At 43.4% G+C, this 15,187-nt stretch overlaps 1 protein-coding gene across 1 annotated transcript; it reads right to left on the minus strand.

The window, feature by feature from the left end:
- Positions 1–2: 2 nt before the first annotated feature.
- Positions 3–15,133, minus strand: HSPA14 (heat shock protein family A (Hsp70) member 14). Its single transcript, XM_083701555.1, has 14 exons — positions 14,981–15,133; positions 11,756–11,836; positions 11,589–11,671; positions 11,123–11,171; positions 9,690–9,783; positions 9,485–9,575; positions 8,176–8,280; positions 7,321–7,482; positions 6,314–6,469; positions 5,301–5,403; positions 4,641–4,856; positions 1,806–1,979; positions 1,127–1,197; positions 3–176 (listed from the first exon to the last, which is right to left on the minus strand). Exons 1-14 carry the CDS (start codon positions 15,035–15,037, stop codon positions 98–100), a joined length of 1,521 nt encoding a protein of 506 aa, XP_083557681.1. The 5' UTR covers positions 15,038–15,133; the 3' UTR covers positions 3–97.
- Between the last annotated feature and the right edge of the window lie 54 nt (positions 15,134–15,187).

Raw genomic sequence — 15,187 nt, forward strand, 5'->3', positions numbered from 1 at the left:
TATTTTCATTGTATTGTATTTATTGTATTGTACACATGGCATCACTCACTTAAAACCTGGTTTGAGGTAACAATAAAAAGGACCTTCTAAATTAAGACTACGATGCCACTTCTATAGTAATGGCTTCACATTTTCCGGTATCTTGATCTGTACAGGAAACGTGCAGTGATCCATCCCTAAGAAAAGAGAGATTTTTATAGTGTGAACATCTGGAGACTAATTGCACCCTGAGAGGGGATGAATAGGTCTCAAAAACTAAGCTCCCACGTTGGATGTCCCCATCATTCCTCCGTGGAATTCTTTGATTCAGCTGACAGGTGTGGGGAGCCCCATCACCCAGAAAAAATGCTCTCATTTGTGGGGAACCTGTGGCTTTCCAGCTGTTGGATTCCCAGCATTCACTAGCGACGGGGAGCGTGGCCAGCACTCAGGAAAGAAGAGAGGTGTGATCCAGCAACATCCCCATCCCTCTCTTAACTGAAAAGGAAAGGGCCAGCAGAAGGGAATGTTAACCAGAGCACCCCACAGTTCAAAGAACGCTTGCCCACTGATCTGGGAAAGAAAAAGCACCCCTGATATTCCAGAAGCTTATTTGATCCACAGTTCTCCCCAATACATCAACACCTGATAAGTGGGATTTCTGCAGTACCTTGAAAAGTAAGGTAAAGGGACCCCTGACCATTAGGTCCAGTCGCGAATGACTCGGGTTGCGGCGCTCATCTTGCTTTATTGGCCAAGGGAGCCGGTGTACAGCTTCAGAGTCAGGTGGCCAGCATGACTAAGCCGCTTCTGGCGAACCAGAGCAGCGCACGGAAATGCCATTTACCTTCCCACTGGAGTGGTACCTATTTATCTACTTGCACTTTGACATGCTTTCAAACTGCTAGGTTGGCAGGAGCTGGAACCGAGCAACAGGAGCTCACCCCGTCACGGGGATTCAAACTGCAAACCACCTGATTGGCAAGTCCTAGGCTCTGTGGTTTAACCCACAGCGCCACCTGCGTCCCACCTTGAAAAGTAGATACTACCAAAAAGCTACAACAGAAAAACCCAAGTTCTGAAAGATGGACATTTCACATGTACTTGATAGGCTGAACCAAAGTTGCAGTATTTTGGTTTTCAGTACCTTTTCATTGTGAGAACAGTTAGAATATCATGCAGACCACCTTCCTTTATATCTAAATCCTGGAGGACAATCTGCTTAAAACAAAACAAAACATTAAGATACTTTGACATCTGCATCTTATCTATTTTAGCAATTTTAACTGTCAAAATGAAAGAAATGCAAGTGAGATCAAAATCAAAATTAAAAGCAAATTAAATCAAAAGCACTTTGATTTAAACCATTTGCTCTACATTGCCATATACAAAAGCTAAAATATAAAATATTGAGCTACAAAGTTTCAATGTAATTTCAGAAAAATGGTTTTCTAAGGCAGACAAAGCACGCTCTGAAAAAACTAGTGAATCAGTTTGTAAGGCTAAAGTGAGTAATGAATTAGCATGTATTTCAACACAGGTGAGCAACTTGCAGTCCCTATATTGTTTACAATTTTAATTCAGATTAACCAAGTTACTTGATAGTTCTTATCTGCTTTAAATGTTTTTTTTAAATGGTTTTTGTGCACCCACCCTGCTCTAAAAATACCGTGGATGTGTTTACAACATTTTATAAGGTAAGGAATTTAAGAGGCAAAAGCTTCAAATGCCTAATGAACATACAAATAAGATTTGTGACACTGAAGTATGCTTTTGAGTAAACACGGGGGGAAAACAAGCGTTATTTTCTATTGATATTTCTTCACCTGTGCAAATCTGTTGTCCTCTTTTATAGGGATCTTTTCCAGAGACTCGTATAATTCTAGACAGACAGAGGAGTTGCTTCCTGGGGCTTGTAGAGTATGCTGCCTTCGAGCTGGCAAAGGGGTTCCTGATGGGAAGACCACCACAAATTTATCAGCCCCTGACTGATCCATTGCCTAAGAAATAAGAGAGATGAAGTTGGGTATATTAAACTTAGAGCAATCAATAGACAAGAAGGATGAATTTTATGCCTATTCCATGTTATCCCGTGCGCTCTCTAAACGGAGCAATGAGGCTGCAGAAGGACGGCAGGGCACAGGAGGGCTCTGAGCCACGAGCGCAGTGAAAAGCAGTAAAAAAGTTTTTTAAAAGGCTGCTGGGGACAGGAGGGCACGGGATGAGGGAGAGGGGGAAATTACGATTCTTGCAGCGTCTCAGCTGATCCGCTGAGCAGGACTTGGGCCATTAGCTGTGTAAAGCAGCAAAGAGGGAGAGAAGGAGCAAAGCGGGAGAGGAAAGGAGCTGCTTACACTGCTGTAAGTGGCTGCTGTCCGGTTGGCTCCTTTAAAGCAACAGTGCTCTTTCCCTCCCCCCTCCCCGCTCAGCTCGCCGAAAAGCTCCTTTTCCACACACCCACGTGAGCTCCTTCTCCCCTTAAACCCCTCTCCTGCATCATTAGCAGCATCCTTCTCCACACACCCCACGCATGTTCCTTCTCCCCATAAACCCCTCTTCTGCATCATTAGCCGCATCCTTCTCCACACACCCCACGCGTGTTCCTTCTCCCCTTAAACCCCTCTTCTGCATCATTAGCAGCATCCTTCTCCACACACCCCACGCGTGTTCCTTCTCCCCCTTAAACCCCTCTTCTGCATCATTAGCAATATCCTTCTCCACACACCCCACGCATGTTCCTTCTCCCCTTAAACCCCTCGCCTGCATCATTAGCAGCATCCTTCTCCACACACCCCACGCGTGTTCCTTCTCCCCCTTAAACCCCTCTTCTGCATCATTAGCTGCATCCTTCTCTACACACCCCACGCGTGTTCCTTGTCCCTTGAATGCTTTTCCTTCCCTCCCCACTTAAAACGTGGTTACAAAGCATGGATCCACATGGATCCTCAGGATTTTTGCACTGCGTCACCCCAAGTTCACCATCAGATCACATAGCATATCCATGGCTACAGCCTGCACCAAAAAACACACCCACACCCACTGTTTCATGGGGCTGCAATGGCGCAAAAACGTGGTTACAAAGCATGGATCCATGTGGATTCTCAGGATTTTTGCATTGGTCTACCCCAAACTCACCGTCAGATCACGTCTGTGGCCACAGCGTGAACCACAAAAATCATACATCCACTGTTTCATTTAGAATATTTTTTTCTTGTTTTCCTCCTCTAAAAACTATGTGTGTGTTATGGTCAGGTGCGTGTTATAGAGCGAAAAATACGGTAACTCTTATGTAACAACACACACCCATTTCCTTATAAATGAATAATGGTATAAAGAACTGAAGATTACTGACCAAACAATGGGAAACTATGTTAAGTTCTATAACAAGCATGCCTCTGGACCTCAAATTCAGACTCATACCAAAAATAATAATAATTAGGACTCCATGGCGCTTGTTTATGAAAGGACTAAGACATTGAGCTGCTGGAGATAATGCTTCTCTAAAACACAGGTTTGTACAATGTCCTATATTGATAAATTTTTGGCAGAAGGTAATAGAGATGATCAACATGACTGTACGGAATAATCAAAATTTGCAGAGGAAAATATCCTTTTGAATTATATACCCAAAACACATGGAATCTAACAAAGGGAGAATATGAATGGACTACCTGTGTCCTCATTATGGCAAAAAGACAGGTATTAATGAACTGGAAAAATTTAAGTGGCTTATTTTCATGCCTGAAGATATGGACAAACCCATTACACTTGAACAAACTGCGTGCAAACATGGCCAAATTTAACAATATTTGGAATTAATTTTTCTAAATACCGTATTAAGTTAAACTCTGGTTAACTACAAAAAAAATTCTTTTTTTGTAATGTATATAATATTTTGTTGTTCTGTTGTTTTCTACATAGCTATTTCTTTTTTCTTCTTTTTTTGTCATATCTTACTCTCTGCACATGTAATTATGTACTTTTTGTTTTTCAATGAAGAATATAATGTAAAGAAAAAAGAGATATGCAACATAAGCACTCTGCAGAAAGGACCCCGAATCTTAAGGCACCACAATGTGCTACAGCAGGTGCACTGCGACGACAGACAGGAAAACATTACAGCACAAACAGTGACCCTTGAGTAAAAAGGAGGAGAGATTTTAAATATGATTCTGTATTTATTCATGCTACTAGTCAAATCCTATGAGTGTTGAAATAATTTATGGATCAGATGTGAAGGTGAAATAGGTGGCCAAATTAAATTTTTTAATGAATTGGATTCATTTGATAGACTCCTAATTAAATTTTAAAAAATGAAAGTTTACTGTTTATGTTGGCGTGTTAAGATGGCCTGTCAATTCTGGAATCTTAGGGAATCCTATTCAAATACTTAGTCCTTCAATTAAAAACAAAGAGTTCTGAATGGCAAATATATTAACTGTGCATCAATATGAAATAACGAGTTTCAGTCTCTCACTTATTTACTTTAATTGCTACTTAAGTGACCCCAAATCTCTTTCAGGAAAGTTTTCACATTAAAACCTAAACCCACAAAGGTAGCAGTGGTGGAAGATAGTTAATGCAGATTAGGAAGGGAGCTCTCTTTCTAATTCTAAGCAAGAGATATAAAGACATTCAATTCATTTAATTTGCTTGCTTACCTTGACTAAGATATCTTTGGCAGAACATTCAATAGGCAGTATCTCATCATCTAAAAATGTATTTTCTCTTCCTAGCAAGATCCCAGCTTCCATGGCAGCCCCAATGGGAATGACCTCATCTGGAGGAATAGAGTTCAGCAATTCAACACTAGGGAAAAGTTCTTTGATCAACTGCTGCAGTTTTGGGATTCGAGAAGATCCGCCACAGAGAACTACCTAGAGGACATTAAAGCATTAATAGGACAACAGCAAAGATGGACCGGTTAGGCTTTTCAAAGGGTACTTGTGTATGCAAACTTTGCAAACACACACACACACACACACACACACACACACACAGAAAGTGGGGGGAAACAGATGTTCAGACTTATTATCCTGGCTTGTTAATTGGCATTAAGTTATAGTCCCCCACCCCCGATGCACAACCACTCAGATGTAATGGAGAGCAGTGGCTTCAGGAATTAAGCTGTGAAGCAGCACTTGAGAGGAGGGGAGCAGCTAGGGAGTAGCGCTGGGTGATACCTGGATTTCAACCAGATATATCACCAGCTAAACATAGCAATATACTGATATATCACGATGTATGTATTTCCTACATATTCGTCAAAACAAGAATTTCAAGAATGACTTCAAAATAAACCAAGTTATTTGTATTGTTACCTTATTGATATCATCTGCTGTAAGTCCAACTTGCTTCAAGAGCTTTTTGATGGCTTCTAGGCATTTGTTAAAAAGCGCAGAGCAAATAAGTTCAAATCTGGCCCTGTGTTGTTAAAAAAACAAGCACATCCATATCTGTTCTTCCACAGGGAAAAGTTTGCAGAGAAACCCAATACAGTAGTATAATATTAAACATGGAGCTGCCCTCAGTTTCTGATGGCTCAGAAACGTCAGCTGCTCCAAAATGAAGCAGCCAGAAGAGTGAGTGGCTGGGTTTCCATTCAGAACTCGCAAAATGCCAGCTTCAAAAGAGCTGAGCGCGCTTGCCAGTTTGCTTCTGGGCCCAATGCTCACGTTGGTGTTTAAAGCCCTGAATAACTTAGGCCCGATACCAGAAAAATCAGCCCCTTCCCTACAGATCCTCTTGGATGTTCAGATCAGTGTTCCACTACCCTAAGAAATCCTGAGTGGGGTGAGAGGCTAGAAGAGGGAAATATTTGTGGCAGCCCTTAAACTGCGAGATTCCTTCTGGCACCTTCAATGTACCTCTTTACCCCAACTTCATATACTGTCATATGTTTTAACCAATTTTAATATTTTCATTTTAAACGGTTGTAACCCACCTCCCTGGGACCTCATGGGGAAGAGAGAGTAAGAAATCTAATAAATAATAATTTTCTTGCCCATGAAAAGGAAAACAGTTGCCTTTTTATAAATACATTCCATATGGAGAGTAGCCAACTATCACGATCATTACCTTATGTGGGGGTTACATCCTGGTGATCGTGCATAAAGCCAAAATCTCCTATTGTCAACATCCCCTTTCCCTGCGCTCTCCCAAGCTGAGTGTATCGGTAGTTAGGACTGCCAACATCCGCCCCCCTCCGGAAGCTGTTCCTATTTTTAATTTTAATTTTCTGCCAAGCATCTAAAGCTAAATTCATACAAGTTAAATTTAAAGGATGTCATGGAAAACAATGCTGCACATGCAGAGATTCAGGAGTAGATCTTACCTAGACACATTACAGTCAAAATCCAGCCCATCATACAGGGAGTCAACGAAGCAGTTGGCACTTCCAAGTGTCGATAGTGAATGCTTTGCCACTTCAGCACTGTTCATGAGCTTCATCATGGCCCTGGAGTTTTCCCTCACATCATATTTATAAGATCTACGGGGTTGTTGTTGTTGTTTTACAAAAAAAGTATTATTAACCATTACAGAGAACCTACTCAGTAATACTGGCCATCATTTACCCTAGAAGTTGGGGGGGGAAGGGTGGATCCTGAAATCTATCATGTTTTTCAAATTCAAAGTATAAACATTATATGCATCTACTCTTGACAGCTGGGGATGTATGGTAACTGAAAGAGGGGAGGTTCTTTTGAGTAAGTATTCATGAAGCACAAAGGCAAACATTAAGGCTCTGACATCTTAGTGTTGTGCTTAACTCTCATGTTGAAATCAACAGAATTTGGAAATGCTTAACTTTGGCTATATCTACCCCAACTTTCCCATGCTGCTTGTAAGTGATATCTATCAGGATCTTTCAAGAATGTAAGTATGAAACAAAGGATCTAACAGCCTTGCAAGTCCACAAAAGTCACTGGCCCTAATATAAAAAAATAATACTAGGCTGCTTGCCCTCTCATAGTTACATTAGTCATTTGTGGCCTGAAAAGAAAAAAAGGGGAGGAAACCATTGTTCGCAAAGCTTCCATCTAGTTGCCTGGAGACAATTCTTACTCACCTCAGACAACCTGGTAAATAGCTCTTTACAAGATTGGGATTATTTGCAAATTGAACTAAGAACCGATGTAAAATTTACAGTAACAACCTTTCCCCAAAACATTATGTGAATGTACTGTTTGTCTTATTTCAACATCGTAGACCTTTAGAAGTTGTATTTTTTAAAAAAAAAACCTCACTATTTTTATTTCCAGAAGTTTTCATTTTGAGAGAATGTTTCCTTACTACACATTTATAAAACACCACATACTATTTAGGATCTAGAGAACTTACCTTTGAAACTCAGATGCTAAATGTTGTGCTAAGGCTTCTGTGAAACAAATGCCACCTATACTATCATCTGTGTTCGTGGAAATAACACGATAAAGTCCACTGTTGACTTCAATAACCGTGATAGAAAGGGATGTTCCTCCAAGCTTGTACACCAGCACATTGCTTCCATGCACACAAAATAAAGAAAAGGAAATCAGTATGCCTTGCCTCATTAGCATCAAGACTAAAATCCTTTATAGCAGATTCTCAGGACAATGACAACTGTGTCTCAAAATGATGACCTCCTGGTATCAGTGCCACTGCTGGACTCCATGGGGCAGAAGCCAGGTCAGGGAGGTTCTCCTAGTGCTCTCTCACTTCACACTGCCCTGGCCCACCCTGAAATGAAGTCTGCTTTGGTTTCCTGCCTTGGCCACTTGCTTAGAATCTCCTGAATTAAAAAATAATAATGTTGCAAAGGACTTGGATTTTCTTATTTACAGCAGTCTAGGATCCCTCTGGCTCAGATTCAGCAGAGAATTCTGCTCCATGAACTGAATATTCCTGAGGAGAGCAGCTCCTAATACTCCCTCCCATGCTGTTCCAGGAGGTTCCCCAACCTTCTAAAGCAGATTTTCAGCTGCACAAGGACCTACAGAGGGAAGACGACCATCAAAAATTCCCTTCTGCCCAGGGAAGCATTAAGTTCACAAAGGTCCATACCACACAACCCTAGAGCCAACTCACTTTGCAACATACTGTTTAAAACCAAGGCTGTAATCCTGAAACTAGGATTAAGTCCTGTTGAGTTTTATATCTGTGTAAGCATACTTGGGATCGCACAGGGGAAATGGTTACTTAAAGACCAATTGTCACCTTTTTCCACTAGGTGAATCTTGCCCAATTCCATAAGCCAGCAGAGCTGCAGATGGTTCATGAATTAACCGAAGAACATTAAGCCCAGCTGCAGTAGCAGCTTCTCTGCAATAAAGACACAATTTATATTAGTACGTCACTTTAGATTGATGCCTTCTTTCAACCTAAAACAGTAAAGTACCTTATTTTGGTATAGCTGGACCCTTTCCCTGCATCACCACCACAAACACCTTACAAAACATTGCCAAACTGCTACAAGACATACAGTAAGCATGCCAAGAAACATTTTACTTAAGCACAGATAGGCATATTGTGGTAGGAGAATAAGCTGCCTACCTATGTTTGTTTATGCAAATTGAACTTGAAGCTCAAAAAGCTCAAACCAGTACAGGAAATGTGCACATGTTTCTCTTTGGAGACCTTGGTGACTATGCAGTTAGCAATGTCTGAACACAAGGAACGGGAGGATGCATGAGAGTCAGGGCCAGGCCTGACATGCAGTAGGGTAAAGTGCTCAGGCGGCATCAAGGATTGGGAACAGGTGGAGGCACAAATGAGTGCTTCTATGACGCAGCAAGACTTTTTAACTGCTAGCCCTAAATCTGCTACAAATAGCAAAATGCCTTCAGCTGGCATGACTGAGCCCTTTCCTATTTTATACAGTGCTCTGCACTGAATGGTCCACTCCTAATGCAGAATGTGTACCATGGCAAGAAGAAAGGAATAGGGGCATCGAACTGCTAGTCCTGGCAAGTGAAAATTGGCCAGGAAAGATGACGCCACTGCTGGTAAAGGTTTTCAGTTCCTCCTAGTGAAAAACCAGGGTGCTTGGTAGCCATAAATCTGTGACTATCTGGTCTCTGCTCAAGATACCAGCTTCCATGGAAGACTGACCTACAACAATGTCCCATAAGCTGGCTATTTAAGAACTACCCGTATGGCAGCTATAAGCTCATGTGGTTGTATATCATGTGGCTACAAAGTGAGCCAAAAGTTATCAGACCCGCCACTCAATTTCTGAGTAATTTTAACAGTCCATTTACTGTGTGGTAGGAACCTGAATATTGTTTTCTCCCCATGGTGCCAGAACCTCTAAGCAGGAAGTTCTTAAACAATTACAACAAGTGATGCTATTTCACTGAAAGAGTCCAATTAGATGAGAATTGAGCTACTCCAGGTTCACACCATGTGCTTAGGGTTGAGCTGAGATGTTGAAACCAGATCTTCCAAGTCCAAATGCCTCCTGTCCAGACATCTCAAATTCCCACAAATACATTTAATAAAAATAAGCTGAAAACTGTATTCTCACCCAAGGGCATTCTTCTGTTTGTCTCCGAAGTCAAAAGGTACCGTAATCACAGTGTCATTAACATCTGAGCCCAAAGCAGACTGAGCAGTTTCTAATACAAAAATATTGTATTGTATTGTGAGTACAAGCAAATTCAATTTATAGGTATATGTACCACTTTTTATTCTGGGGAAAGAGTTTAAAAATGTACATTTTAATATCATACCTTTCATTTTACTGAAGATAAGCTTTGCAACATCTTCTGGGGAAACAAGTTTGCCATCTATTTCATAGTTTAGTTTTCCATTCTTTTCAATGACCTACAAATGAACATACAAATATGACTCTCTCTCAGCTTATCTGTTATAAAAGATTCTGCAAGATTCCTTTCATCTGATAAATGATTTAGAAAGCAAATATTACACAAACATCCAAGGTCTGCTCCCAAGGGTTGGTGACACTCTAGAACAAATGGGGAGGGAAAGGAGGAGGAGGAGTCCACTAGCATTGCATTGTATCCCTCCAGCAGGCACAAGAGTAATCATCGGTAAATAATCTGCTGAATTGCAGATATAATGGTTCAGTAGTTTTTGTGCTAGGTTCCTGTGCTAAGCTAATTGGGGATGGGGTAGAAGAGAACTCAATGGGAGTTGCTTGCCTCCCCCAAAGGCAATGGGATTAGAGAACTAAGTGAAATCATTCCCTCTAATTACAAGCTTGACCTGTCAGTCACAACAGACCTCTCCTGCTGTTTAACATTATATAACACCACTGGGTGCTGTCATTAGGACACCTGAAACAAATTGTCATCAGTTTGTTGCTTGACACCCAACTCTATTTCTTTGTGACATTAGAATCAGGTCTGCCTAGGCCAGTGTCCGGACGTATTGCTGGGCTGGATTAGAGTGAATCAATGAACTGAGACTGCACTCATAACTTCAAGGCTGAATTGCTGCTATGTAACCACTGTGGAGGGACGCAGGTGGCGCTGTGGGTTAAAGCCTCAGCGCCTAGGACTTGCCGATCGAAAGGTCGGCGGTTCGAATCCCTGCGGCGGGGTGCGCTCCCGCTGCTCGGTCCCAGCGCCTGCCAACCTAGCAGTTCGAAAGCACCTCCGGGTGCAAGTAGATAAATAGGGACCGCTTACCAGCGGGAAGGTAAACGGCGTTTCCGTGTGCGGCTCTGGCTCGCCAGAGCAGCGATGTCACGCTGGCCACGTGACCCGGAAGTGTCTCCGGACAGCGCTGGCCCCTGGCCTCTTGAGTGAGATGGGCGCACAACCCCAGAGTCTGTCAAGACTGGCCCGTACGGGCAGGGGTACCTTTACCTTTACCTTTAACCACTGTGGGGCTGCCCTCGTCTCTGGTCTGGAAGCTGCAGCAAGTCAGAAGACCACAGTCTGTGGCTGGGTTTGCCTTCCACCAACATATAACACCAGTACTAAGAGAGCTGCACTGGATGTCAATCTGCTACCGGAACAAATTTAAGGTTTCATTTTTACTGTATAAAGCCCTTTTATACAGGGGTTTGGGTTTTTTTGAGAACTATTTTATTTGCTTCTGCTTGTTGTATGTCACTATGGTATTTGTGCAACGTTTAGCAGTTTATAAATACTACTAATAGTAATGGGAGGAAAACAAGAAGTAGCTTCTTACTTACTGAACATTTACTTTCTGCAATGTACTTCTCAGCTTGTGGGTCACCAGAGCTGTCAAAACAAGAGAAATTGACATGTACTTAAACAAAAAAACACCCCCCAAAATTTACATTTATATTTTCAGCACATAAGAATTGTGTTTAATGAAGTCCTCCTTAATCTTTAATTGTTCAAAGCTTTGTTTATGCATTTAAGCATGATATCAGAGTTTGGACTTTTTATTTCTTAATAATGGAAAAAAATTCAAAACAAAACAAAGTTACATTCCAGAATAACTCGCTTTAAATTTTGTTAAATAAAATACATACTGCTTACAAGAGACTTTTAAGCAGCCTGCCTGCATATTTAAGCCTGGTAACAAGGTTTGTACTTACATGCCAGTTTTTATACATTTTTGTTTAACAATCCCATTCTGTCAGATAAACCCACACTAAATCCCAAAATGAAGTTCACTATTACTTTCCGCACCTTCTCCCGAGAATCTGCTTCACTTTCACCACTGTATTTGAAAGATTTCTCACTCTGTTTTGTTTTGCTGCCAGACCAACAACCTGGAAATAATTTTAAAAGATTTGTTCAAAAATAACAAAGGTACCACCACTTTTTCTTCAAATTTATACTGGGGAAAAAGTTACCTCTTCGTTTTCTGAAAATGCAACAACAGCAGGTGTAACCCTATCACCTGCATCATTGGCGACAACATCTGCACGACCATCCTGAAGAAGCAACATACACATGGAGTAGAATGATTAAGTATAATGCTCATTGACACAGAAATTAAACACAGTAACTCATTACCACTTGGAAACCCCAGAAAATACTATCATTTTTTAATACAGGATCCCTTAATTTTGTTTGTCCAGCAGAGGCTAGATTCTGTTCTTGACGATTACCTTACCACGGAATGCACAGGGTAAATTTTGTATAAAGACAAATAATGTACAAAGGAAACGCTTGTAAATGGAAGCTTCTATTCCAATATGTACTGGGAATAATATAACAGGATCCTTTTGTTTGTTGATTTGTTTTCCAGCTGCTCTAGATTGATGGCCCACCCCAAACCATAGTTAACGAAGAGTGCTGGAACCGCATGTAAGCCATAATTAAAACAAACTAAGCTTCATAAGCCAACAACAAATCATTACTTCAGTTTGGCAGTAAATTGGCCATAGTTAAGCTAGCAGGGTTCACAAATACTACTAAACTGTGATTTCATAATATAAGAAACTACAGCTTAGCATTATGTGCAAACCAGACCAATGCATATATTTATCCAGCAAAGTGTCATTCAAGTACAGTGGTGCCTCGCAAGACGAAATTAATTCGTTCCGCAAGTTTTTTCGTCTTGCGAGTTTTTCGTCTTGCGAAGCACGGTTTCCCATAGGAATGCATTGAAAATCAATCAATGCGTTCCTAAGGAAACCGCCTTCAGTCCAGGTCCGGGGACAGTCTGTCCCCCGACCTCTTCTGAAGGCTGGGGGGGGGGACAAGGGCTTTTCTTCCCACCCCCAGCATTTTAAAAAACCCTGGGACAGCAGAGGACTTCTCCGCTGTCCCGGGGCGATTTTAAAGCCCCCGGGAAGGCAGACGGGGGGGGGGAGCAAGGACTTTCGCCCCCGCCAGCGTTCAGAAGAGGTCCAGGACCTCTTCTGAAGGCCGATGGGGGGGGGGAAAGTCTTTGCTCCCCCCCGCCGCCTGCCTTCAAAAGCCGTCCGGGATAGCGGGAAGCGCTTCCCTGCTATCCCGGACTGCTTTTAAAATGCTGGCGGTGGGGAGCAAAGCCTTTCGGCCCCCGCCGGCCTTCCTGGACCTCTTCTGAAGGCCGGGGAGGGAGGCTTTGCTCCCCACCGCCAGCATTTAAAAGAGGTCCCCGGAGATTTCCCTATGGGCTTTCTTCTTGCGAAGCAAGCCCATAGGGAAATTCGTCTTGTGAAGCGCCTCAAAAAACGGAAAACCCTTTCGTCTAGCGGGTTTTCCGTCTTGCGAGGCACCACTGTAAACTGATGGAAATGCATTTTACAATAAGCACATAAGCTTTCTTTTATTTATGTGAGATGCTCTACACATGGCTCTCAATAACACCCATCACAATCCCAATGCACACAAACTCTATGCAAAATAACCGAAGAGACAACTGAAGTGACACAGGCTGTGAACAGCTGTTGCCAGCATCTGTCTGTCTTGAAATACAATGGAGTGTATTTGCCTCCGCCAAAACAAAGCAGATGACCAAGTGAGTCATTTTTTTCTCCAAAAAATATGGTCTATGATGAGTCCACCCACTCAGCAACAGAATGAGATGGCAAAGTCCAGAAGCAGCAGAACAAGGATGTCACATTGCAGGAAAGATGACCTGCGACTTGCAGACTCAAAGGAATAACCACCACAGTTGTAAAAGGAATAACACACAGCTGGAGCCAATTGGGATGGTATGGCGGAAGGCAGCGAGACAAACAGTGGATGGAGGCAACCCTTGCCTGGTTGTTAACAAGATGGTCAACCCCAACCTGCCTGCCAAGGGGAGGGGTGAGGTTGGGGGACAATGTCCCATCTAGCCCAGCATCCTGTTCCCACAGCGGCCCACCACATGTCAATTGTGGTAAACCAGACGGCAGGACATGAATGAGCTTAAGATCAGTACATCTGGCTGCTAACCAGAAGGTTAGTGGCTGGGTCCACCCAGGGACGGCTGTGGGAAGGATTCCCCCATTGCAGGGGGCTGGATTAGATGATCCTCTGAGTCTCCTCCAACTTGACAATTCTATGATCACTTTCTCCCCTCTCCACATTTCCAGCAACTGGTATTCAGAAGCATGAGCGTGGGTGGCCCTGTGGTCTTAACCTCGGAAGGTTGGTGGTTCAAATCCCTGCAACGGGGTGAGCTCCTATTGCTCTGTCCAACTTCTGGCAACCTAGCCGTTCGGAAGCACACCAGTGCAAGTAGATAAATAGGTGCCACTGCCGCAGGAAGGTAAACGGCGTTTCCGTGCTCTCTAGTTTCAGTCATGGTGTTCCATTGCACCTGAAGTGGTTTAGTCTTGCTGGCCACATGACCCGGAAAGCTGTCTGCAGACATACACTGGCTCCCTTGGCCTGAAAGGGAGATGAGCACCACAACCCTATACAGTGGAACCTCGGGTTGCGAATGTGATCCGTGCGAAAGGCACGTCCGCAACCCGCAGCACTGCATCTGCGCACATCACAATTTGGTGCTTCTGCGCATGCGCAAAGCGCAATTTAGCACTTCTGCACATGTGCTGAAACCCGGAAGTAATCCGTTCTGGTACCTCTGGGTTTGGCGCTGTGCGCAACCCGAAAACGTGTAACCTGAAGCATCTGTAACCCGAGGTACCCCTGTGGTTGCCTTTGAGTGGACCTAACCCTCCAGGGGTCCTTCCCCTTTCCCTCTTCAGAAGCATTTGCTGCCTCCCTTTTGTAGTCAAGCCTTTTGTAACTCCACCGCTGCCTCCTGGGGGGCAAGTGCTTCCACGGAGCCCAACGCTTTGGGCCAGAGGGCCGTGGTCTCCTCTTGCAGGGAGGGCTCTTAAGCACAGGGGACCACGGACTCTCTCCTGATTAGGGTGATTAGGATTAATCCAATTTGTATGCTGCCCTTCAACCAGAACAAACCAATAACGTCCCCTCCCACAAACCAATTCAGGTGGACACAAATCTAATAAATAATAACAACGGCAGCAATAACTGTGATTTAAAGGCTTCTGGCTACTCCAACGTCCTCCTCAAACCCCGCTCTAGCCACTCAACAGCACTACCTCGCCCAGGAAACGAAAATTATTATTATTATTAAATTTACATTTATTTATTTTCCCCTGCATTTCCCCCCCCAACCTGCCGCGCACCTTATAGGCGGCCGCGCACGCGCAGCTGCTGCCCAGGTGGACCCCGATGGCCGCCATTGATCCGCCGTCGCCGGGAGACGTCTTACCCACAGTGCACCTCGGGCCAGGCTGCGTCAGCGCATGCGCGTGCCGCTTCCTCTCCCTCCGCCTCTCGGCGTGCAGCTTTCTTTCCCCGCCCCAACTCAGCTGCAACAGCCAATCAGCAGC

The sequence above is a fragment of the Podarcis gaigeae genome (assembly GCF_964106915.1).
Source record: "Podarcis gaigeae genome assembly, chromosome: 10".
Classification (NCBI taxonomy): domain Eukaryota; kingdom Metazoa; phylum Chordata; class Lepidosauria; order Squamata; family Lacertidae; genus Podarcis; species Podarcis gaigeae.